Here is a 24,692-nt window from a genome sequence, read left to right on the forward strand (position 1 = left end):
TGGATAGTGGTGTTGGCAGCACAATAATGTGAATGTGCTTAATTCCACTGAATTGTACACTAAAAATGGTTAAAGTGGTAAAGTTTGCATTGTGTATATTTGACCACAGCAAAAAATATTTTAAGAATTTTGGAAGTAAGGGGGCACCCTGGTGGCTCAGTCGGATGACTGCCTGACTCTGGATTTCCGCTCAGGTCATGATCTCACAGTTTGTGAGTCTGAGCCCCTCATTGGGCTCTGCGCTGACAGTGCAGAGCCTGCTTGGGATTCTCTCTCTCCCTCTGTCTCTCTCTGCCCTCCCTCATTCATGCTGTCTCTCTTTCTAAACAAACAAACAAACAAACTTAAAAAAAAGAATTTTGGAAGTAAGGTTATATAATGGTTGACACATTTATTTACGGCATTAATATTTTTTCCTTCCAAAAAGTTGATATTAAGTTGGTGTGCATATTATAATCAATCATATCTTGTAAGTAAAGGAAACCTGCGTATACCGAAAACTCATAAAATTGAGGAAAAAAAACATTTTCTGTTATAAACTGGCAAAGGTAGCCTATGATATAAATTGGCAAAGGATACGGACAAAGAAATACAATTTGAGAACAGATGGAAGGAACAGCGCTCCACCCAGGTACCATTTAAAATATATTAAGGCATTTAAAAAAAAAGATTCAATGTTGCAAACTGGGGTCTTGGCAAAATTGTGAATTCACAACATAACCTTTATAGGAAACAATCTTACAATATGAATTTAGGAGCATTAAAATATCTATACCTATTGACCCACTGATTCCATTTTTTGGAGTTTGTTACAGCAATGGAAGAAAAAATTTGTAAGCCCCAACATATGACTATTTCTAACAGTTAAAAACTGGAAATAATCTGGATTACCAATAACAGAAAAAAATGATTAAACTAAGGAATGATACATTGTATGAACAGATTTTGTTCTCTGATATACCAATGCCTAGAACATAGCAAGTGCTTAATAAATAATTGTTGAATAAATGAAATTTTACAGGAAAAAAACTTTTAACAATGAAGACTGTAGAAACTTACAAAATGACTGTAATATAAAGTCAATATGATAACATTTATTGAGGTACTATCATGTGCCTGGAACTGCAGTAATACATAGGGATAAAATGATGATAAAATGATGAACAAAATGGTCTCTGCCACTGGGAACTTAAATCAACGGAAATTTCAAAAACAATCATGACATTCAATAAATGTTGTAACATAAGTTTGTATAACTGTTTCTCAGTCTTTAGGAAAGGTTGTTAGACTTTTTTCTTTCTTTCTTTCTTTCTTTCTTTCTTTCTTTCTTTCTTTCTTTCAAGTAAGCTCTATTCCCAATGTGGGGCTTGAACTCATAACACTAAGATCAAGAGTTGCATACTCTACTGACTGAGCCAGCCAGGTACCTGAAGTCCTTAGATTTTTAATCAAATTTCTTGTCTTTATTTCTTTTTTAAAGCTTATTTATTTATTTTAAGAGCGAGAGAGAGAGAGAGCATGAGCAGGGGAGAGGCAGAGAGAGAGAGGGAGAAAGAGAATCCCAAGAAGGAGCCATGCTATCAGCCCACAGCCCAATGCTGGGCTCAATCCCACAAACCATGAGATCATGACCTGAGCTGAAATCAAGGGCAGGATGGATGCCCAACTGACTGAGCCACCCAGGCATCCCCAAATTTATTTTCAAGTTATAAACAATTCAGTAACATTGATAATATAATTTCCAGGAAGAGAACATATAAAAAGCAAGAGATTAAAACAGAGCATGTGATAAAAGGTAGGAATACATATTGCCCACAAGAGAAAAATCAGTAAAAAAGATGAAAAAGTTTGTGTTTCAATGAGCCAGAAATTGTGGTCACATAAATACTAGATGCTATCAGACAAAAGTCAAAGTATATTTACTTTAAGGAAGGACTTAAGTTCTTCAATGTTTATTTTTGAGAGAGAGAGAGACAGAGAGACAGAGAGACAGAGCATGAGCAGGGGAGGAACAGAGAGAGAGGGAGACACAGAATCTGAAGCAGGCTCCAGGCTCTGAGCTGTCAGCACAGAGCCCGACTCAGAGCTCGAACTCATGAACTGCAAGATCATGACCTGAGCCAAAGTTGGATGCTTAACCGACTAAGCCACCCAGGTGCCCCTTCTTTAAAAAATTTTTTTTAATGTTTATTCATTCTTAAGAGATAGAGAGAGACAGAGTGTGAGTCGGGGTGAGGCAGAGAGAGGGAGACACAGAATCTGAAGTGGGTTCGAGGCTCTGAGTTGTCAGCACAGAGCCCAATGTGAGGCTTGAACGGTGAGATTATGACCTGAGCTGCAGTCAGAGGCTTAACTGACTGAGCCACCCAGGTGACCCAACTTCTAATGAAGTTTAGAAATATTTCCATTGAAATATTTTGGCACTTAAAGAAATAAGATTTGTAAGATTGAAAATATGAAAAATTGAATGATATGGCAGTATAATTGCCAACACTTATTGGTTCCTGAATCTCTTCCTAAGTCTGCTTAGGTTGGTGCTCCTAGTTTTGTAACACTGAAGTAAATATGCCGGTATGTTTCCTATCACTGCATAACATCTAATTTCCTGGTAGTTTTATTTGGGAATGGTAAACTGTGTTAACTGTTTGGGAACTTTATTAAAAATGATGATGGGGGCTCCTGGGTAGCTCAGTTGGTTGAGTGTTGACTCTTGATTGTGGCTCAGGTCATGATCCCCGGGTCATGGGATCAAGCCCTGCATTAGGCTCTGTGCTGAGTATAGAGCCTGACTGAGATTCTCTCTCTCTCCCTTTCTCTCTCCCTCCCCGCCCCCCTCTATCCCCTCCCCTGCTCATGCTCTCTCTCTCTAAACTTAAAAAAAATTATGATGATTATAGGATAATGTTGTTATAAGAATTAGATAACCTAATGAATATAAGGCAACAGTATGTAATATATAGTAAGTGCTCAACAAATGTTAGTATTTCAAACAGTAAACGTTATGGCAGAGTTTATTACCCCTACAGTTAGGATGCAATTTGGAATTTGGAACTTGGTATAAGAAAATATGGTAATTTGCTAATCAAAGGATTTGTAAAAATATATATGCTATATGTATGTATATATACACATACACATGCAAACACACATACATACAAGCAGCATGCAGATATAAAAACAAAAAAATTATCTCAGGGCAATAACTCAAGGAGAAATATTTGGGCAAAAGCATGGCACTGCTATTCTATTATGATAGTATTAACATTTATAATTCATTTACAGCCTGTTTACTTCCAAAAAACATTTGATGTGGCTTATTAATAAGACTTAAAAACCCCCACTATAAACTGGGAAAGGCAGAAACCAAAATCCTGGGATAAAAGGCTTCTTAATATATTTAGAAACAGGTTATAGGTGCCACATCAGTCACTGAATGGAAGGGCTGCACATTAATTTAGGAGTTTTTTAAATAGCTGTACAATGCAGCTGTTGGGGAGGAAAACTTTTTCTCTATTCTATTATGTTCTATCTTTGGGAGCTTGTGAATTAAACTGACAAAGACAGACTAACAAGAGAAAAGACAAAGTTTATTCACACACTAGCTCACAAAGAAAGTGGCTCAAAGAAATGGCTATGATTTTGAGTTTATATATCATCTTAACAGGAGAAAGGGAGGGGGAGATAGGACACTTAGAGAAAAATAGATGACTTTTAGGGAAAACAAAATGGGCCTTTAGAGAGTAAAGGAGGTATGATAGTCTTGTGACAATGTTTGTTTATTAATTTCTCATTTGATTCCTCCAGTGATGGAAGCAATCTTCCTGGTTTTGGGTAGTCTTCCTTGAAAGGGGTTCGAGGCAGTTGAATGCTTTTGGAAGTCTCTGTTTTTAGGCAGATGGGGTGTGTGTGTGTGTGTGTGTGTGTGTGTGTGTGTGTTTCAGACAAAGCCTCTTTTTGCATCTGTAGATTTTTTTAAAGTTTATTTACTTTGAGAGAAAGAAGAGAGCAAGCTGGGGAGGGTTAGAGAGAGAGAGAGAGAGAGAGAGAGAAAGAGAGAGAGAATCACAAGCAGGCTCCACACCGCGAGCACAGAGCCTGATGTGAGGCTCGAACTCACTAACCATGAGATCACAACCTGAACCGAAATCTAGAGCCGGATGCTTAACTGACTAAGCCACCCAGGCGCCTGCATCTGTTGATTTTTAAACATCTTTAGCTCAAAATAAGTTTTATGTGACTGGCATATTCTGAATCCCTTCATGTATATTAAGAAAATAGAATAGTACGGGACTAAGTAGTCCTGGCAATGAAGATTCTAAAGAATGTAATTTTTACACTGATAAACTTTCATAATCTTTACCCATAATAAGAGTATCCTTAAATGTGTTAGAAACTAAAACTTATGGAAAAGGAGACCTTTTGTTAGAAGCAGAATGGGTTTTTATTTGAAGCATGCTTTATCTAACTTTACTGTTTTTCTTCACTCTGGAAATAAAGAGGTGGAGGCAAAACCCCAAAGCAAACCCAATCAAAATAATGCCATGGAAACACCTAATTTATAAGGCATTGGTTGTTTGCTACATTCAAAAAATAATTTCTGACGATAATATAAAGAATTTAGTCAGCACCAACTTCATAGATATTCAAAAATTACCTCTAATTTCTTGGCACAAGGTCCATTAACAAGTGCAACCACCCCATCATCTGACACCTAAGCAAAGAGAAAAAGCAACACAGCACACAAATGGGAAAGATGGAATTAAATTTTCTAAATATTATTAATCATTTATGTATAGTTTTATCGCCTCCCGTTTAGCAAACATGTGTTTTAGCCACACTTATCTTTTTGACCCTTACTTAAAATAATTGAGGGAAATGTGCCAAATTATATTGCAATTATATAAACAGTGAAGCATGAGGTAGTCAACAAATTCAACAACAACCAAAAGAATTAATTATGTTCTTCTGATGAGTCATGGAAGTTCACTGGGCAAACACATACAGTCTCTATATAGTAAGTCTGTATTTCATTTACCTGCGTAGCTGAGAAATCAACACACTGCAAAAATGGGCAGTTTTCTCCTAATGCATGTAAGGACACATCAGTAATACCTAAACAGCCACCTAAATCAATGATCTTTAGTAGCCGGCAGTTACGTGCAAGAGCAAGGACTCCTTCATCAGTGAGATTGCAGCATCTTTTCAAAGAAGCTTCATGCAGGTATGAACAGGAGGAAGCCACTGCTTTTATTCCTGAGGGGAAACATAATTATGTATCAATGAGCTATATATACATATATATGAGAAATGTGACTGATTTTCATTTTAGCAGTCACCAGTATTGATGTATCCAACTGTATGTTAGCCTTTTGCAAAGCGTCTGTGAGGATACACTTATTTTCCAGTGATGCTGCCATTATTAAAACTCTTTTGGAAAGTTTCAGGAATTCTCTACAGAGTCTGTAGTATATCATTCAGAATATCTGTAATGAATGGCAAGGCTTTACTGTTGACAAGTAGATTTGCCTTTAGGAAACAGCCAAAAGTTATTCAGAACCAAATTAGGCAATTAAATAGTAGATAAATCTTTTTGTTAAAACAAAAGTTTTAAAGTAATAAAGTTAATTTTCTTGTGGACTCTGAAGGGAAATCAAAAGTTAAATCGCCCCAATGTCTTAGGTAATAGTTTTCATTGTTATCCTTAGGAATCATACATATGTTTCTGCACTCTCTCTTCCCCCTTTGACTCTTAAATCCAATTAAACTGATGTAAATGCACATTGGAGACTGGTACATGATAATGAGCCACATAAATGAGAGTACTTTGGGAATCCTGGGCCTTTTAATCATGCACACACATTACAACAGTGTTAAAAGATAGCTTTATGATCAAAATACACAAAAGGGAAGATGGGAAATTCATATGTAGGTCATTTTTACTGTTCTCTGTATCTTAAGATCTTTGATTTTTTCTTTTTTTTACCCCCCAAAAGAACTTTTATTTTATTTATCAGTGTCCAGCATGAAAGTTCTTTTTAGTGAGTTACTATTTGTGTAAACATTTAAAAAACTTAAGCTTCTTTGTAATATTATAGGTAGCCTAACTTGCTAACCAAGATGACTGCAAAATATAGCCAACTACTCACAAAACTTTCCAGAAACCTAGCTAGACAAATCAGTCCCTCTTTTTGTTTTTTAATTTAATTTATTTTTAAAATTTACATCCAAGTTAGCATATAGTGCAACAATGATTTCAGGAATAGATTCCTTAATGCCCCTACCCCCTCCCACAACCCCTCTAGTAACCTTCTGTTTGTTCTCCATATTTAAGAGTCTCTTATGCTTTTATCCCCTCCCTGTTTTTATATTATTTTTGCTTCCCTTCCCTTATGTTCATCTGTTCTGTGTCTTAAAGTCCTCATATGAATGAAATCATGATATTTGTTTTTCTCTAATTTTGCTTAGCATAATACCCTCTAGCTCCATCCACGTAGCTGTGAATGGCAAGATTTCATTCTTTTTGATTGCTGAGTAATACCACTGTGTGTGTGTGTGTGTGTGTGTGTGTGTGTGTGTGTGTGTATCACATCTTCTTTATCCATTCGTCCATTGATAGTCTCTCTTTCTTATATTGAAGGGAAAGGTTAAAATTCTATATTGATAGAAAAAAAGGGCCAAAACTCTGTAATTCATGCAATAGTGACACTGAAAAATGCAGTCTGACTGGCTATTAAAAACTATCCATTGTAGGGGATGAAAGGTACAGCGTAGGGAATATAGTTGATGGTATTGTAATGGTCTTGCATGGTGACAGAGGGAAGCAACACTTGTGGTGAGCTTCGCATAATGTACAGGCTTGTCTAATCACTAAGTTTGTACCACTGAAACTATTGTAACATTGTATGTCAACCCTACTCCAATAAAAAAATTTTTTTAATCAAAAGACATAAAAACAAAAAATAAACTATGCATTGTACAGACTGATAGCAGAGTGCTTAGTAACCTTACTCTGATGATGATTTAACTTTCTGTTGTAATTTTGCCTTAAAGTAAGCCTTAAGGCTTAAAGGCTTAAGCCTTAAGGCTTAAAGTAAGCCTCAAGAAAGCCTTAAAGTATGAACTGGTCATTTCTTATTCTATTATACCAGGAAAAATATTTAAAATACAGAGGTGTCCATCCATGTTTATTTTATATATGTTTAGGGGCGCCTGGGTGGCTCAGTCGGTTAAGCGTCCGACTTCAGCTCAGGTCACGATCTCACGGTCCATGAGTTCGAGCCCTGTGTCGGGCTCTGGGCTGATGGCTCAGAGCCTGGAGCCTGCTTCTGATTCTGTGTCTCCCTCTCTCTCTGCCCCTCCCCCATTCATGCTCTGTTTCAAAAATAAAATAAACGTTAAAAAAAAAAATTAAAAAAAATATGTTTAAATTGCAAGTAGTGACTTAGTGTATTCTTAACTTTCAGAAAAGATTATAAGCAGGAACTCTAATTTGGATTCTTTCGCTTGGTTTGAATATTAAACATTTTTTTTAATGTTTATTTATTTTTGAGAGAGAGAGAGAGTGTGTATATATATATATGTATATATATATATATATATATATATATATATATACATATATATATATATATACACACACACACACACACAGACATATATATACATGAGTGGGGGAGGGGCAGAGAGCAAGGGAGACACAGAATCTGAAACAAGGTCCAGGCCCGGAGCTGCCAACACAGAGTCCAACATGGGGCTTGAATCCATGAGCCGTGAGATCATGACCCGAGCTGAAGTCAGACATATAACTGACTGAGCCACCCAGGCACCCTTAGGTTGAATATTTTTATTGATAAATACAGTTTCTGTTTCTTTGATATCTTTGTACTCACTTTTGACAAATTTACTACCCCTCCTTCCCGTTCTTTGTTCCAAAATTATACTAGATGAGGAATAGTAGTCTACCAATTTATTCAGTGTTAACAAACAGACCTTTTGAAGTTATGGAAATTCTGTTTTCTTTTGAGGAACTTAAATTTAATTTCCTCAGCTTTCTGCAGTTGCACAGGTGCAGGAGAGCAGTATCTGAAATATCACAGCTCCGTAGATCTAGAGTTTGGACTTCAGGATGTAAAATCTATAAAAAATACATGATTTAAAAATTAATTTTTCCTATGAATATAAATGTTTATTCCATATTCAGTGTTTTGGTGGTCCCATCAGATAAATGGTGGATGGAAAATGTAGCAAAGAATACAAAGACATATCTGTGTGGAGACACATATGTAAGGCAGGAAAAATACAAGCCCACATCTAACTGGAGGTGCAGCTTTTAGCATCCCCAAAGTCTTTGCTGGGACCTGAGAAGCAGGATCGAGGTGGTGGCATGTGCTTATCTTTTTTCAGTAGATCCTGACTATTATTAGAGATCCTGGCTACATGCCTCTGCTCAGCAGGTATGAGTCTTTAATCACTTAGACACTGAATGGTTATAGGATATGAATATTACTTATCTACAACATTTACCTCCTTCATTCTTATTGGGAGCTAGTACAAGCAGACCCAGTATTTCTGAATGTTTACTTGAAAGCAAGAAATATAGCAAATCAATTTCAAAGGGTTTTGAGCTCTTTTCTTGGGCGTTCTTTTTACTTTATTTTTTCCAAAGTAGAACTAACTTTACTTTTCTGAATGTAAAAGTAATGTATTATTACTGAAAAGATTTAGACAATATAGAAAAATTATAAAAATAAGAAGAGTACTAAGTACATTATATACATGATGCCATTTAGTATTCTCTCTTTCTCAAACACACAAACACTCTTGAGAGATTCGTCATTACCATATTATAAAGGAGGGAACTGAGGCATCCAGAGCTTAAATAGTAACACAAAGTACACAGCAAAAAAGAAGCAGAGCTAAGATTGAAAACCAGGTCTTTCCAATTCCAAAGGCTATGATTTTATCCACTATAACTAAAATTACCCATCATACCAATGCCCAGAGAAAAGCATTTTAGTTTTGGTGTTTTTTGACTTAAAAAAAAAAAAAAACAACAACTTTGAAGAAAAATGGGATCAGATTATATATAAGATGAGCACTTTTTACAAAAACAACTTATTGTGGTTACATATGATTCCATTTTATGAATGCACCATAATGTATTAAATGCATCCTACACTGAAAAACACTTCAGTTGAACATTTAGGTTGAGTTAGGAGGCAATATAGTATAGTGATTAAGAACATGTCCTCTGGAGGCAGACTGCCTGAGTTTGAACCCTTTGAGTGTGATCCAATTCTGGTTTTTGTGTGTGTGTGTGTGTGTGTGTGTGTGTGTGTGTGTGTATGTGCCTCAATACCCTCTTTATTAAAATTGGTAGAATATTTTGTGACAAAGGTGTCTCGCTTATGTGTTATATGTAACTGTCAACTATTATGATAAATGGTATTATGATGAGCATACCTATGTACTTTCCTGATTATTATTTCTTGGGATTCATGTCAGAAGTAAATGGTAAATGCAGATGCTAAATAACCCTATTGTGGTAATCATTTTGCAATATGTAAATGTATCAAATCATCACATTATGTTGTAGGCTGTAAACCTACACAATGTTATATGTCAATCATATCTCAATAAAACTGGAAAAAATACTAGGACTAAAATTTTTGAGTCCACAGTAAGTACATTTTTAGGACTTTTGATAGTTAATGCCAGACTGTCCTCCTAAAAGGTTTTTATAAATTCACACTCCCACCAACAGGAGACAAAAGTGACTGTTGCCCACACTATTGTCAACACTGGGTATTATTATTTTTTAAGTCTCTGGCAATGCCAAACTGAAAGACAAACTGTGACTTTTATTACTAATGAGGATAAATATACTTTTATACACTGATAGTGATTTATATTTTTTCCTTTGAGTATTTCCTGATTCTTCTGTTTTAGTATTTGTTTTGATTTTTCTTATTGGTTTGTTATCAAGATAACAAACCTATAGAATTACATGTGTATTGCAAATATTTTTCCTAGTTTGTTACTTGACTTTCTTTTTTTTTCTTCTTGCAGTAAGAAATTTCATATTATTATGTAATCAAATCCATCAATAGTTTTCTTCTTGGTTTCTAACTTTGGTGTCATGTTTAGAAAGGCCTCCTCCATCTAACTATAAAAAGATTTAGGAAATATTTCAAAAAGAGCCATCCAATGATGCATTCAACTTTGCAACAGATGTTAGATCTGGCTTTTTGAATAATTTCATAAGCAGGACTCCATTTTATAGGACAGGGATTTGAGAGAGAGCACTAAAGAAAGCATACTTCTGTTTTTTCTCTATCTCATTCACCCCTTAGCCCTTTCCTATTCAGGTAAAATGAAGTTTAAATGAATATTAAGGATTGTCATAAAATGAACATTTAAGCCACTCCAATATAAGCTAAAGGGTTAGAACAAAATGGGGATAGTGGGGAAATGAGGAAAAGCATCAATTTTCTGTAGTTTCATAATGTTTCTTCTGTGAGCCATACACAAACCATATATATCCACAGAACCACTGGCAGTAAGAACCTGGGGATATTATTCTACCTCCATTGAGTCAAGCAGACTGCAACACTAAAATGTCTATGTTCCAGTGCAAGCTAACATGAAGAAATCAAAGCACTACAGGTACCTCAGGCTGTTAAAAGAAACACTAATGGCACATGTAAGTGCAATTACAAAGAGAGGTCACAGGGACAGTCATATGCTGGAGTGCTATCACCACAGTTTGTTCCCTTTTGATTCCGGGCTTTGGGCAGAATGTGTACTAAAGTCAGCAGTTGGTAGTTAGAACCAGAGTTTCTATAGTAGACTAGTCTAGTCTAGACTAGAGTCTCTGAAGACAGTGATGATGGCTACAAACCCATTTTATAGTTAAGGGCACTGACGCTCAATGTTAGAGAGTGGCAAAGCTAGGATTTCAAATCAGGTTGGAGGCCTTTACTATACTTATTGCCTTATAGAATAGCCAATTTTAGCTTAGCTGTAAGGAGGGAGAGTGAGTATTAGTTAGCAGGAGGGAGGTATCCGGAAGAATGAGTTTACAGGAGTGGCTTTTAACTGCTGATTGTTAGCCATGAGTGGATAAAATCAACTTAGTGGACTCTGATCAACATTTTTGTAAATTGAAATAAGACATAATAGAACAAAATAGAAAATATCCAAGTGTACTGCACACAGTATGTTACATGTAAATGTGGTTTGTGTACCAGAGGCATAATAGAACATATATTTCTTACTGTGGTTTTTTTTTTTTTTTTTTTTTTTTTTTTTTTGCCATTTGTGTATTCACTCTGCATTTAAATTTTTTCCAGACTTATTGAGCTATAATAGTTCAAAAAGCTTAAAACTTTAAAAAAATGTAGAGATCAAGGGTGCTGGTATAATGAAGACAAGGGAAGCAGATGAAAGAATGGTGGGAGAAGATTTTTAAGTAACTATTACACATAAACATTTGGTTATATGCAGAGAAAAAAAGAACCCCAATGTTTTATTATATTTTGAAATTATTACTAAACCTAAAAAAAACCATTATTACTAAACCTACTATATGCCATTGCTCTAAAAATCTGAAACCATATCTAAATAGTAAAATATAATATGCTTGCTTTACAAATATACATACTCTTACCTCACTTATATTTGAATCTGTTATCTGCCCCTGGGTACTCATTATTTTAATCAGTCTGTCTTTTATGTTTGGAGGCAAAGGCTTAATGTCTGTGATATATCTGGAAATATTCTTCATGAAGCACCAAAGGCATCTGAAATACAAAACAATACAGTAAATTACATGGTACCTATACTGATTCCTAATATTTGATGCTGTTTGTTAGCACTTAGTCCTTTCATAAATAGGGTGTACATTTAATATAAATATTTGCAACATAAGCTTGGTAAGATTTAAAAGCCTAGCGTGTACTCAGTTGTGGACCAGAGGCTCTTCCCTCACATTTTTTTTCTCAGCATACCTCATTTACTAAAATGCATTCTAAATGTCAAAAAAAGTTTTTCCTAAGTCCTAAGTTTTTCTCTAATTCCTAAGACATACTACTAACATTTCTGTTACATATTCCTAAATAAACAGTGAGCTAGGGCCTGTTAATTGACAAGTTTTATCTATTCATGCAGCAAACTTTTCATGATTTTTCTTAAAAATTATTTGTGTAATGAAATCATGAAAGAACTATGACCATAAAGACTGCACAAATAGTACAAATCATGGAGATAACAACCAGGGTTGTATATGCCTAGAGTAGGGTTATCAGAGCAGGCAATAACCAAGACCCATATGACCAACATATCTCATATGTGGCCTGAAATTCCAACTGAGAACCTCATACTTAAAACAAATAAATATAAATCTTCCTTAAATTTCTGACTACAAATATCCCCACATATATATAATTTTACATTCATGAATTTCCCTCTCTGATCCTTTCTCCTTCCTTCCTCCCACTAATATCTAGTGTATGTTCTTTCTTATTTTTTTCTATGCTTTTACACACACACATACGCACACACAAATATACACACATACACATTTAAAGGGTTGTGGGGGGTGGATGATCATTGTTTCCTAAAATGGCATCACTGTGTACTCTTTTCTATACCCTCTTTAACTCAATAATATCTTACAAAATTCTTCAAAGCATCAAGTATAGTTCTAATGCTCCTTTCATGGCTATATAACATTTCACAGTGTGGATGATTTATTTAGTCAGTCTATATATGATATTCCACTGCTTCTAGGACATGTTAACATATGCTGTCAGATTGTTTTCTAGAAAGTCTATAACACTTCATATTTATTATATCTACCCTATTTCTTTACATCCCTCAGGCAATAGGTTTATTTTACTTAATTTTTCATTTCCATTATCTCCATTTCCCAATCACATCCTCCATCATCCAGGAATCTAATGTCTAGTATGTACCCTTTTGATGTATGTGTCCTTTTAACATGCTTGTATTTCTAATTTATATATGTGGTATTTGTCATAGATTTATCTAGTTTTTCACTCACCACTGCTTTAAAAGTCTACCTACTCTTGAATGTTGGAAAATCTTATGTGTGAAAAGTGGTACATTATTACTTTAATTTGCATTTCTCTATTTACTGTAAACTTGACATCTTTTCATGAACCTATTGGCTATCTGGATAGCCTATTTCTCTAAATTGTCTATTCATATCCTTTGCCTATTTTACTATTTTTTGACTTAAATTTGTAAGAGTTGTTTTTGTGGCCAAATATATGACTGAATTTGTATTTGCTCTATAAACATTTAGAGAATGTATGTTCTCTAAGAGATGTAATGTTCTCTCCATTATGCATGTTTGTCTAACTATATCTCTCCATGTATGTATGTGTATGCACACAAATATATTATGTGGATATATATGATTGTTTATGGATAGTATTAATTCTTCTATGTTCTTTTTTTAATGTTTATTTTTATTTTTAAGACAGAGAGAAACAGAGCATGAGTGGGGGAGGAGCAGAGAGAGAGGTAGACACAAAATCTGAAGCAGGATGCAGGCTCTGAGCTGTCAGCACGGAGCCCGATGTGGGGCTGAAACCCGCGAACCATGAGATCATGACCTGAGCCGAGCATGACGCCTAACCAACTGAGCCACCCAGCCACCCCAACTCATCTATGTTCTTATTTTTTCTACTAAATTTGTAGAATTCTTAGTTTACAATACAATACTTGTATTTTGAAATCAAGTTACTTTCATTTCTTTTTTTGGGGGGGGGAATATTTTATTTTATTTATTTATTTTGTAATTTACATCCAAGTTAGTTAGCATATAGTACAATAACTATTTCAGGAATAGAATCCAGTGATTAATCCCCTATGAAGTTACTTTCATTTCTACTAGTTTTTGCTTTTTGTACATTACTATTTTATAATGAAAAAATTTAAATACATAAAATTAAAATAGAATGACATAAAATCCTTGCATCATAAATCTAGAATTTTAAAATTTATTATTTATCATATTGTGTCAAATATCTTTAAGACATAAAACATTTCAGATAAAATTAAAGCCTCCTTTGTACACCTACATAGGTTTACTCTCTTTATTGCCCTTGGTAGAGGCAACCACAACCATGAAGTTTTTTTTTCTTTTTTTAAACAGCTTTTAAAACAGTTTCTGTCCATGATTTTATTATATTTTTACTACTAAAGTATATGTGTGTAAATAACAGAATATTGTTTTCTATAATTGTAAAATGTAGTATATTAAATTTCCTACCATGGCTGAATGTGTCAATTGTCTTTGTATGTGACAACATTCCTTTTAATAAGACTTTGGCGTTAGTTGCAAATTCATGATCATTATTTCTTCTTGTAGAATATTCCTTTCCTCAGTAAGTAATTTCTCTATCCACATTAATGTTTTTCACATTAGATTGTATTCAGTCTAGTTTTAACGTTGTTCTACCATTTTTCTTTGGCTTCTTTGGCTAACAAGTTTACAAGATTCATCTGCATTGTTGCAGGTAGCTATAGTTGATGTAAAAAAATTGTTTCTTAAAGTTTATTCATTTTTGAGACACAGAGAGAGACAGAGCATGAGCGGCGAAGGGGCAGAGAGAGGGAGACACAGAATCTCAAACAGGCTCCAGGCTCTGAGCTGTCAGCACAGAGCCCGACGTGGGGCTCGAACTCATGGACTGTGAGATCATGACCCGAGCTGAAGTTGGACGCTCAACTGACTGAGCCACCCAGGTGTCCCAAGTTGATTTTAATTTTGAGTTTGTTCAAGTCCATTTTCAATACTGTATAATATTCCATTGTTTGAACAATTTGTCTTTTCTATTGTCAGCGAACATTTGGGTGGTTTATAATTTACTATTATAAATTATATTCATATGAATGCTCTTGGACAGGTCTTTTGGTGCACGTGTGCCTGTTTTAATCAAGTATATGTCTACAAGTGGAATTGCTGGCTCATAGGGTATGCATATGTTTAGCTTCATGCCAAACAGTCTTCGGAAGTGATTGTACTGATTCCTATCTTCAATTGGTGAAAGTTCCTGGAATCCATATCTTTGTCAGCATGGCATTATCAGTCTTTTTAATTGTAGCCAATTTATGAATATATGGCAGCAATGCAATGTGACTTTAAATTGCAACCCCTTATTGGGGCGCCTGGGTGGCTCAGTTGGTTGAGCATCCAACTTTGGCTCAAGTCATGATCTCGCAGTCTGAGTTCGAGCCCTGCGTTGGGCTCTGTGCTGACAGCTCAGAGCCTGGGGTTTGCTTTGGATTCTGTGTCTCCCTCTCTCTCTGCCCCTCCCCTGCTCATGCTCTCTCTCTCTCTCTCTCGGTCAAAAATAAATAAAAAAACATTTAAAAAATTGCAACCCCTTATTATGAATTAATTTGAGCATGTTTTCATTTCTTTATTGTTCATTTGGATAGTCTCTTGTGGAGTATCTGTTCAAGTAGCCTGCCCAGTTTTCTTTAGGGTCTACATTTTACTTACCGACATGTAGGAGTTCCTCTTCTATTCTGGACATGAGCTTTCTGTTGGTTATATATGTGGCAATTATATTCTCCCATTCTGTGGACTGCCTTTTCACTCTCTTTCCCATGTCTTATGTTGAAGTATAGTCTAATGTTTTCTTTATGGCAAGTTTCTTTTGCATTCTGTTTATGAACTCTTTCACTGTCCTAAGTTCATGAAGCTAATCTGCTATGCTTTCTTCTAGGAAAAATTAACTAAATGTGTTGTTTTATCTTTCACTTAAAAAATTTTTTTTTAATTAAATAATCTCTGTGCCCAATGTGGGGCTTGAACTCACAACCCTGAGATCATGCTCTGCTGAGTGAGCCAGCCAGGCACCCCGGCTTTTCACTTTTTGACTTAAAAACTACCTGGAATTGAATTTTGCAGTTGTCAAGAACTATGCAGAGTCTGAGAATTTCTCCCACTTACAAGCTTGCAAGTTAGCCTACTACCATTTCATGAATGCTAGCAGAAGATAGATTCCCGAGTCAAAGAAGAAGGACTTTATTATACATGACAAGAGCAGTAGTCAGAGCTTCACATTTATGCTGGCTCTTCATGCCCTCTAAGTCCTACCGTGTAATATAGGTAGGGCCCAGATGAATGCTTGAGAAAAACAACGAGCTTGGGTGATTCACAACTTTTATGGTAAACTGAAGCAAGTTTGCTTTTCTTTTTTGGAAGGAGACAGTATTTGCTGCAAAAACACATTTGAGAAATGCCCTAGGTAAAGAGTAGTCAAAGCCTTACATTCTTGGCATAACCAGTAGGTTCATGGCAGATTGCCTCTCCCAACATCCACCCGACATGTTCTTGGCTGAACTCAAATATTTATTTAAGTACACCACTCAGTCAGCTACTCTAATTTGACCAACAAAGGGAGAAACCAAATCTGTTCAATTTGTCTCTTAAAGCATTTAATTAAGGCTACTATCAATAGTATTCTAAATAGTAAGATAAGGCCAATCTGCAGTAATGACCTCAACAGTGCCCCCCAGAGTCCCAGACTCAGCTAACTGTCAATAAGTATGGAGGGGGGGGAGGAGGACTAGTCAGTCTCATTTAGACAGACAGGATGTAGTCCAATATATCAGCTATTATGAAACATGAAAAGGAATTTAGATTGTTATTCAATCTGAGGATTCCTTAATGCCCTTTACCCATTTAGCCCATCCCCCCTCCCACGACCCCTCCAGCAACCTTCTGTTCTCTATATTTAAGAGTCTCTTATGTTTTGTCCCCCTCCCTGTTTTTTATTTTTTTATTTTTGCTTCCCTTCCCTTACGTCCATCTGTTTTGTATCTTAAAGTCCTCATATGAGTGAAGTCATATGATATTTGTCTTTCTCAGACTGACTAATTTTGCTTAGCATGATACCCTCTAGTTCCATCCACGTAGTTGCAAATGACAAGATCTCATTCTTTTTGATTGCTGAGTAATACTCCATGGTATATATATATATATATACCACATCTTCTTTACCCATTCATCCATCGATGGACATTTGGGCTCTTTCCATATTTTGGCTATTGTCGATAGACCTGCTATAAACATTGGGGCACATGTGCCCCTTCAAAACAGCACACCTGTATCCCTTGGATAAATGCCTAGCAGTGAAATTGCTGGGTTGTAGGGTAGTTCTACTTTTAAGTTTTTGAGGAACCTCCATACTGTTTTCCAGAGTGGCTGCACCAGTTTGCCTTCCCACCAGCAATGCAAAAGAGATCCTCTTTCTTTGCATCCTCACCAATATCTGTTGTTCCCTGAGTTGTTAATGTTAGCCATTCTGACAGGTGTAAGGTGGTATCTCATTGTGGTTTTGATTTGTATTTCCCTGATGATGAGTGAGGTTGAGCATGTTTTCATGTGTCGGTTGGCCATCTGGATGTCTTCTTTGGAGAAGTGTCTATTCATGTCTTTTGCCCATTTCTTCACTGGATTATTTGTTTTTTGGGTGTTGAGTTGGATAAGTTCTTTATAGATTTTGGATACTGACCCTTTATCGGATATGTCGTTTGCAAATATCTTCTCCCATTCCGTTGTTTGCCTTTTAGTTTGTTGTTTTTGCTTATTGTTTCCTTTGCTGTCAGTTTTTTATTTTGATGAGGTCCCAATAGTTCATTTTTGCTTTTGTTTCCCTTGCTTCTGGAGACATGTTGAGTAAGAAGTTGGCCAAGATCAAAGAGGTTTTTGCTTGCTTTCTCCTTGAGGATTTTGATGGCTTCCTGTCTTACATTTAGTTCTTTCATCCATTTTGAGTTTATTTTTGTGTATGGTGTGAGAAAGTAGTCCAGGTTCATTCTTCTGCATGTCACTGTCCGGTTTTCCCAGCACCACTTGAAGAGACTGTCTTATTCCATTGGATATTCTTTCCTGCTTTGTCAAAGATTAGTTGGCCATATGTTTGTGGGTCCATTTCTGGGTTCTCTATTCTGTTCCATTGACCTGAGTGTCTATTTTTGTGCCAATACCATACTGCCTTGATGATTACAGCTTTGCAATACAATGTGAAGTCTGGGATTGTGATGCCTCCAGCTTTGGTTTTCTTTTTCAAGATTGCTTTGGCTATTTGGGGTCTTTTCTGGTTCCATACAAACTTTAGGATTGTTTGTTCTACCTCTGTGAAGAATGCTGGTGTTATTTTGATAGGGATTGCTTGTTTGTTTTTTTTTTAAGATTTTATTTTTAAGTAATCTCTACACCATCGTGGGTAGAGAATTTACAGTCCCAAGATTGAGAGTCCTGTGCCCTACTGAATGAGCTAGGCATCCCCACATTTTGTTTATTGATTCATTGGTGATGGACATTTAGTTGTTTCCACTTTTTGGCTATTGTGAATACTGCTACTATGAATATATGTGTATAAGTATTTGTTTGAGTACCTAGTTTCAGTATTATTAGGTATATACCTAGGAGTGGAAGCTGGGTAATATGGTAATTCTATGTTTAACTTCTTGAGGAACTGCCAAGTAGTTTTCTCCTTTACTCCTTAACATGACTTCCCTTAGTTCTTTGAACACATTTATAATACTTTCTCTGAAGCCCTCGCTAAGTCCAACACCTGGGTCCTCTCAAAGGCAGTTTCTTTTGCCTATTTTTTTTCTCTGTGTATGGGTCACAGTTTCTGTTTCTTTGTCTTGCAGTTTTTTTTTTTTTTTCAAAAACAGCATAGTCTAGATACTATAATACAGTAACTCTGGATATTGATGCCACAGATTTGTGATTATTTACTTGTTTGTTTAGTGACATGACTGGACTAAGGCTATTTTCCTGACTGTATGCAACCTCTGATTTGCTCCTTAGTGGGCACGACTTGGACGTAAGCATTGTTACCCTGGGATGTCAGCGGTTGTAGTAGGGGTCTCTTTGACTATCTCTTTCTCTGATTATTTTGTTAAGTCTGTATTAGTATCACACCCGCTGTCAGCCTTCACTCATTACAGATCGATTGCTCTAATGTTTTCAACAATGCGTGGGGTATAAATTGCTCCATAATGTCATCCAATTCATTTTGGACTCCTTTGTAGGATTAGTTTCAGAGGTCAGTGTTTAAGGCTTGTTCTGACCCCAGGAAGGCTCTTGTTATATGTTCCTTTCCCCGGTTCTCTCTGGTAAACTTCCTGGCCTATGGTTTAGCTTGCATCTCACATGAAGCTCTCAGGCTCTTTGTAATTACTTTTATTTAAACTCCCCCCACCCTCTGTTTCAAGTAAAGTCATTTTCTTGACAGCTTTGGAGTTCTGTGTTTTGCAGTCTGTCTTTCTTCCTGGGAAAAATCTTTAAGCCAGAATTTCAGAACTGGGAACAAGGATGATGATATGCTTTCCTCTGAGTGAAACCCCTACTTTAGGAGCAGGGTGCTGGGAAGTAGCTTCTGGTCTTCCTGGCTTGTCTTATTTAGGATGGAACCTCCACCCACAAATGAGCTGCCCGATAAGTGGGGGCTAGGTGGAGGTAGCAATCCCCCAATCACTGACCAAACTCACCCATAATTTAGCCTGTGCACAAGTATCTGGGGTGGAGTGTGATGATAAATGCTGGCATCCTGTCCTTCCCAGGAAAACACTGAGGCCTCTGAGTAGGAGCTGGGGGGAGAGGTAACCCCATCACCTTGGCCATACCCACCTGGAGTGGAGTTATAGTTCCAATGCCAGACTCTTGTTCTTACTGAGTTTTAAAAGATTATCTTGAATGAATGTTTCTTCATTTGCTGTATACCCTTAGGAAGCTGTCTGGAGACTTGAGGCAGTTGTTTTTATAATTTTCAACTTTTATGCTTATTTTACTGGGGGACATATTCTTGGAGCTTCTCATGCTGCCTTTTGTAAGTCTTCCAAATATCATCAATGTTCACATCCATTTAACAAATACCTGTATGCCATTAATAAGAAATATGGTGACTCCTTTTCTTTTAAAAATGTACTTGGGTTCTTTTAAAATAAACTGTTCACTTTAAGTTTGCTTACTTTTCAGTAAAAGTTCTTTCTATCTCCATTAATTCTACAACAATTCTTGGAAAGAAATGGTGTGTGTGTGTGCAAGAGAGAGAGAGAGAGAGAGAGAGAGAGAGAGAGACATTCATGTATTTTTAAAAATATATAAATTTGCTAAATTGTGTTAAAAATTGAGGTGAGAGATAGTTTTCCTACTTGTGGCTGGTGTTCACAGTTCAATCTTTCATACTTCCATAGGTATGCCATGAATGTAAGGTCCCAACCGCTCTTTATTTGGAGCATTTCTCAAGTGGGTTGTGTTTGCAGCAAACTAAACTGAGAGATGAGGTATCATCTCCCTCCAACCCAAAGGAAAGCTTGCTTACTGCTTGTTACAAAATTGTATCACACAATTGTTTTTGTGTGATACAAAAAACACTCAGTGTTTTTCTTCCTGTAATACACCCACTGTGCAGGTATCCATCTGAGACCTCTGTGTCATCCTCATGGGATTAGGGGGAGAAGGGTAACTGAGGCAAACTGCTTGTGCTGCTTGCTGTGCTGTAACACAGTCCTTTGTCTCTAGCCCAGAAATCGTAGGTCTTCTGCCAGTATCCACGAAACAGTAATAGTCTAATCAAGTAAAATCAAATCCTAGATCTAACAATATTGTGATGAGAATTGGATACTGATGGAAACATAGTTTTATGGAAGAGGAAGAAGAAAGGTTCTGTGGGCCTGGTCTGGAGATATGAGAAGACTCCTTGCGATCTGGTAGCAAATGTTCTCCCCATTTACAGCAATCTGTGCTGTCACCCAAAATAATATTTTTAAAAAATTGTTGCTTTCTCCACCTCCAGCCAAAGCAATTTTATGATCCACCTGAGGCAAGCAGCAGCTGTAGCTGTCAATTTGATCTGCTGCTGGGTTTCTTATCTCTGTCCATGTGCAGTAACAGAAAAATGTCTGTGGATATGGGTGGCCCTGAACTTCTGTGTATTATAAGGAAGGTTGCAGTTACTCAGTGACACTGCCCAGATGGCAGAAGCAAAACAATGTCATAGTGATCCAAATCGAGTTTAACAATAAATCCAGACTAGAGTGACCTGTGTCTCTTTGGTTTATATGGTTGTATGTAGAGAAGAAAAGGCCATGGAATATCCCTCAGTTGGGTTGAGGGTTTCTTTTTGGCCCATCTACTATCCCGATAATTACTGACCATATCACTAAAGATTAACAGGTAAGCTTCAATTTCCTTGTGCAGGTCATAATGGATACTATCCTGGGCTTATACTACCTCTTGCCTAAGACCTACCGGTTTCTCTTGGGATTTATTCACAGCTGAGTCTGGGCTCCTGGGAACACAGTTGAGGTCAATATTGCAGGTTGACCTCACCCTGCTTCTTGGAGCTCTATTAATAGCCTCAGTTAAATGTTGTATTTTACAAACTCATTACATTTGGTCCTAGCCTCTGCTGATCAAATTAATCAGTGTGGCTGAAAAAGTATCATACTCATGTGATTAATTTGTCAGAAGCCAAGATGGTAGGACCAAAAAGTGGAATGTTAGGAAAGGCAGTTCTTTATGGGTTTTTCATCATCTTACCAGTCTTGCTGGGAATGACAAGAATACACAGCCCTGATATGCTTTATCCGGGCCATTCACAGAGTTGTGTTTATAATAAGCAGCCCTGTGCCATAAAGTAATGTCTCCTTCCAGGACAAAGAGGTTGCTTACTGCTTACTATACATTGGCAGAGTCCCTAAATTCAGTGTTTCTTTTCTGTAATGCAACTCGTTGCTTGAGTAGACATTCATCTGGGCTGTGTTTCTCTCCTGGAATGCAACCCATTGTTTGTGTTGGCATCCATCTGAGCCCTTCGTGTTGCATCTGTGCGTCTTGGAGGTCAAGAGGAAGTGACATAAACATGCGAATGCTCATGTTGCTTGCTGTGCAATGAATAATAAAGTCCTTTGTGCCTTTGACCCAGGAGACTTTGTTCTTCTACCAGTATCCACGAAACAAGACCAGGCTAAAAATGTATTTGTTTATATATAAGACACGTAAAATCAAATTCTACACTGACAGTCACTCCTCTTATATTTTCCTTTATGCAGATTTCAGCTATATTTTAAATGTTTACTTTTTTCCATGGTGCCATCTTTTTTGCTCCCCCATGTCTCTTCCTCAGTCTTTGTCACCTTGGCCTTTAGGGTCCTCTTCTTTGAGCTTAGCTGTGCAGCCTGTGCCATGTATTCCCCACAGTAAACGGTTTACTCTTTCTGCTCCAGTTCCCTCCAGCAGCAACATAAGGGAGTTGGGACAGAAACAATTTAGTATTTTGAAAAATGCTGCTATGAGAATTACTAAATGGCTCACAAAAACTATCTAAAAGTCTGTTGGTCAAACAAAGAAAGTTTATTAAATTTACTGCAGCAAGGGTTTAACAGGGTTTGGGTAATGTCTCAATAGGGGAAAGCTATGTTAGAGTACACTTGGGATTCTCCCTCCAAGATGGGGAACGGGTTAGGATGAGACAAAATTTGTAACATAATAGTATAAGACTGATGGACACGACACAGGGTCTCAAAGTAAGCCCTGATGAAACAATATATCCTGATAAATATAATCTTTGCTCTAACGATCAAAATGTTTGCCCTAATAACCAAACATTTGTTTAGATAAACTGATTGCAAAAATTTCCTGGAGCAAAAAGTTATATTGACATTAAGCGATCTCAGTTCTCAGTCCCAACAGTTGACATAGGTGGTCTAAGTTCTCAAGACAAAATGAAAACTGGCCAGCGAAAACTTAACAAAATCCTTAAAAGTTATAGACAAAAAGGGGGGGGGGGGCGGTGGATAGATCTCTCATTCAATATGAATTGCTCTAAATTTTATACTTAAAAGAAACTTATTAATATAACCATCAGTTATATGGTGAAGTAATGTAACAAAGAAATGATTTTTAGCAAAATGGTCTACTGATATGAGTGTTGCACAAAATTTGGTCCTTAGCCTTTTCTTCTCCCCATATTCTCTCTCATAAATTTAATATGGCTTCATCTACCATTTATTAGAAATTTAGTCCTAATATTTCAGTCTGCTTGTTTGATATTTCTACTGGATATTTGGATTCATTTTTCTCATAAGATACCTACTTCTCCACAGTTATCTAATGATATCACGATTCTCCTGGTCAAGAAAGCTGAAAACTTTAGAGTAATTTTTGCTTTTTCTTTTTTCTTGGTCCTTCTATTCAAAATTATTCACCACTTCCCAGATCCAAAGGATTCTCTAAGGCAGTGCTGTTCAAAATGCTAGTCAGTGAGATTAGGAGCTCATGCAAGGATGTAACCAAGCAGTTTCCTTCATGGAGAAGTCCCATCCTCTGGACAAACAGTGCACTTAGTAAAAGGGTTGATTGCTATTCTGGATCAAGCTCCTTACCTTGTTACAATCCAGAAATAGCTTACTGCTGACCAAGTGCCAGCCTGAACATACCTTGTCCCAAAAGGATTTGCAAATATGATTCTCAAGGCATATATGGACCCTTACATGGGGGACAACACCCTAGTATGACAGTGAAGGTCATGTGGTCATCTTTTTACTTTACTTCCAAGTTCTAGATGATTTTTCTTTTTGTATTTTATATTTAGAGAGAAAGAGAGAGAGGTGGGGACAGAGGATCTGAGGCGGGCTCTGTGCTGACAGCTGAGAGCCTGATGCAGGGCGTGAACTCACAAACCGTGAGATCATGACCTGAGGTGAAGTCGGACATTCAACCAACTGAGCCACCCAGGTGCCCCTAGATAGTTTTTCTTACCATGTTTTATTGTTTCCTCTTTGCTCACTAAGCACTACATTTTAAAGCTCCATCCATTTGAATATATATCATCTATTCTTCACTTTCCTAACAGCTGCATAATACTTGAAGGCACCTCTCCCAGCAATGGACATTCCAATTCTCCACAATGGAATTCCGCAATGAACATCTTCATACATGTCTCCTAGTTTGGGCACTCCTTACCTCTTTCCAAGATTTTGCAACAGTTTCCTAATTGTCTCTTTATTCCCAACTTCTCCCTAATGCAAATCTCTCTTTACACCCACTACAGTTACAAAACCTTTTATAGACCCCTACTGCTACAAAATTAAACAGTCTAATATAATATCATTTTGATCCCCAAAGTTCCACTTCTAATTATCAGCTTTATGTCTTACTGCTCTGCTATTCACATTGTATTCTCTAGCCAAATTGAAATACTACTGTCTGGTCTTCTCACATATTTCTAACTCCTGCTTGTCAAGCCTTTGCCCTTATTATTCCACTCCTTAGATGTTTTTCCTCCCATTTGCAAATGTCAGATGCTACCAACCTTCAAATACAACCCTCTTTACAAAGCCTTCTCCTAGTCTTGTATATTCTTCTCATCAGAAATTTCAAAATACTTTGTCAATCTCTCTTTTGTGCTATTATTCTACCAATATTATAGTTATTTATATACTTGCCTTATGCTTGCCCCATAAAACTGTACCTCCTTTATGCTAGATATTTGTCATAATCATCAGCATAGTGTTTCATATGCTAAATACATGCTTAACTGAATATTGAACAACTCCTAAAAATAAGGAACTGTGGCTGTGAATAGATAAAAGACTTGATTCTGGCCACAGAAGTTCAGAGGATCATTTATATG

At 36.6% G+C, this 24,692-nt stretch overlaps 1 protein-coding gene across 1 annotated transcript in view; it reads right to left on the reverse strand.

The window, feature by feature from the left end:
• The window catches only part of AMN1 (antagonist of mitotic exit network 1 homolog), a 55,688-nt gene that overhangs the window by 21,295 nt on the left and 9,701 nt on the right, over window positions 1-24,692 (reverse strand). Inside the window, exons 2-5 of the mRNA XM_042946214.1 lie at window positions 11,669-11,801; window positions 7,990-8,134; window positions 5,036-5,253; window positions 4,655-4,711 (exon numbers count right to left, since the gene is read on the reverse strand). Of these exons, the coding sequence (XP_042802148.1) occupies window positions 4,655-4,711; window positions 5,036-5,253; window positions 7,990-8,134; window positions 11,669-11,801 (553 nt within the window). The remainder of the gene's footprint in view (window positions 1-4,654; window positions 4,712-5,035; window positions 5,254-7,989; window positions 8,135-11,668; window positions 11,802-24,692) is intronic.

The sequence above is a fragment of the Panthera leo genome, chromosome B4 (genome assembly GCF_018350215.1).
Source record: "Panthera leo isolate Ple1 chromosome B4, P.leo_Ple1_pat1.1, whole genome shotgun sequence".
Lineage (NCBI taxonomy): Eukaryota > Metazoa > Chordata > Mammalia > Carnivora > Felidae > Panthera > Panthera leo.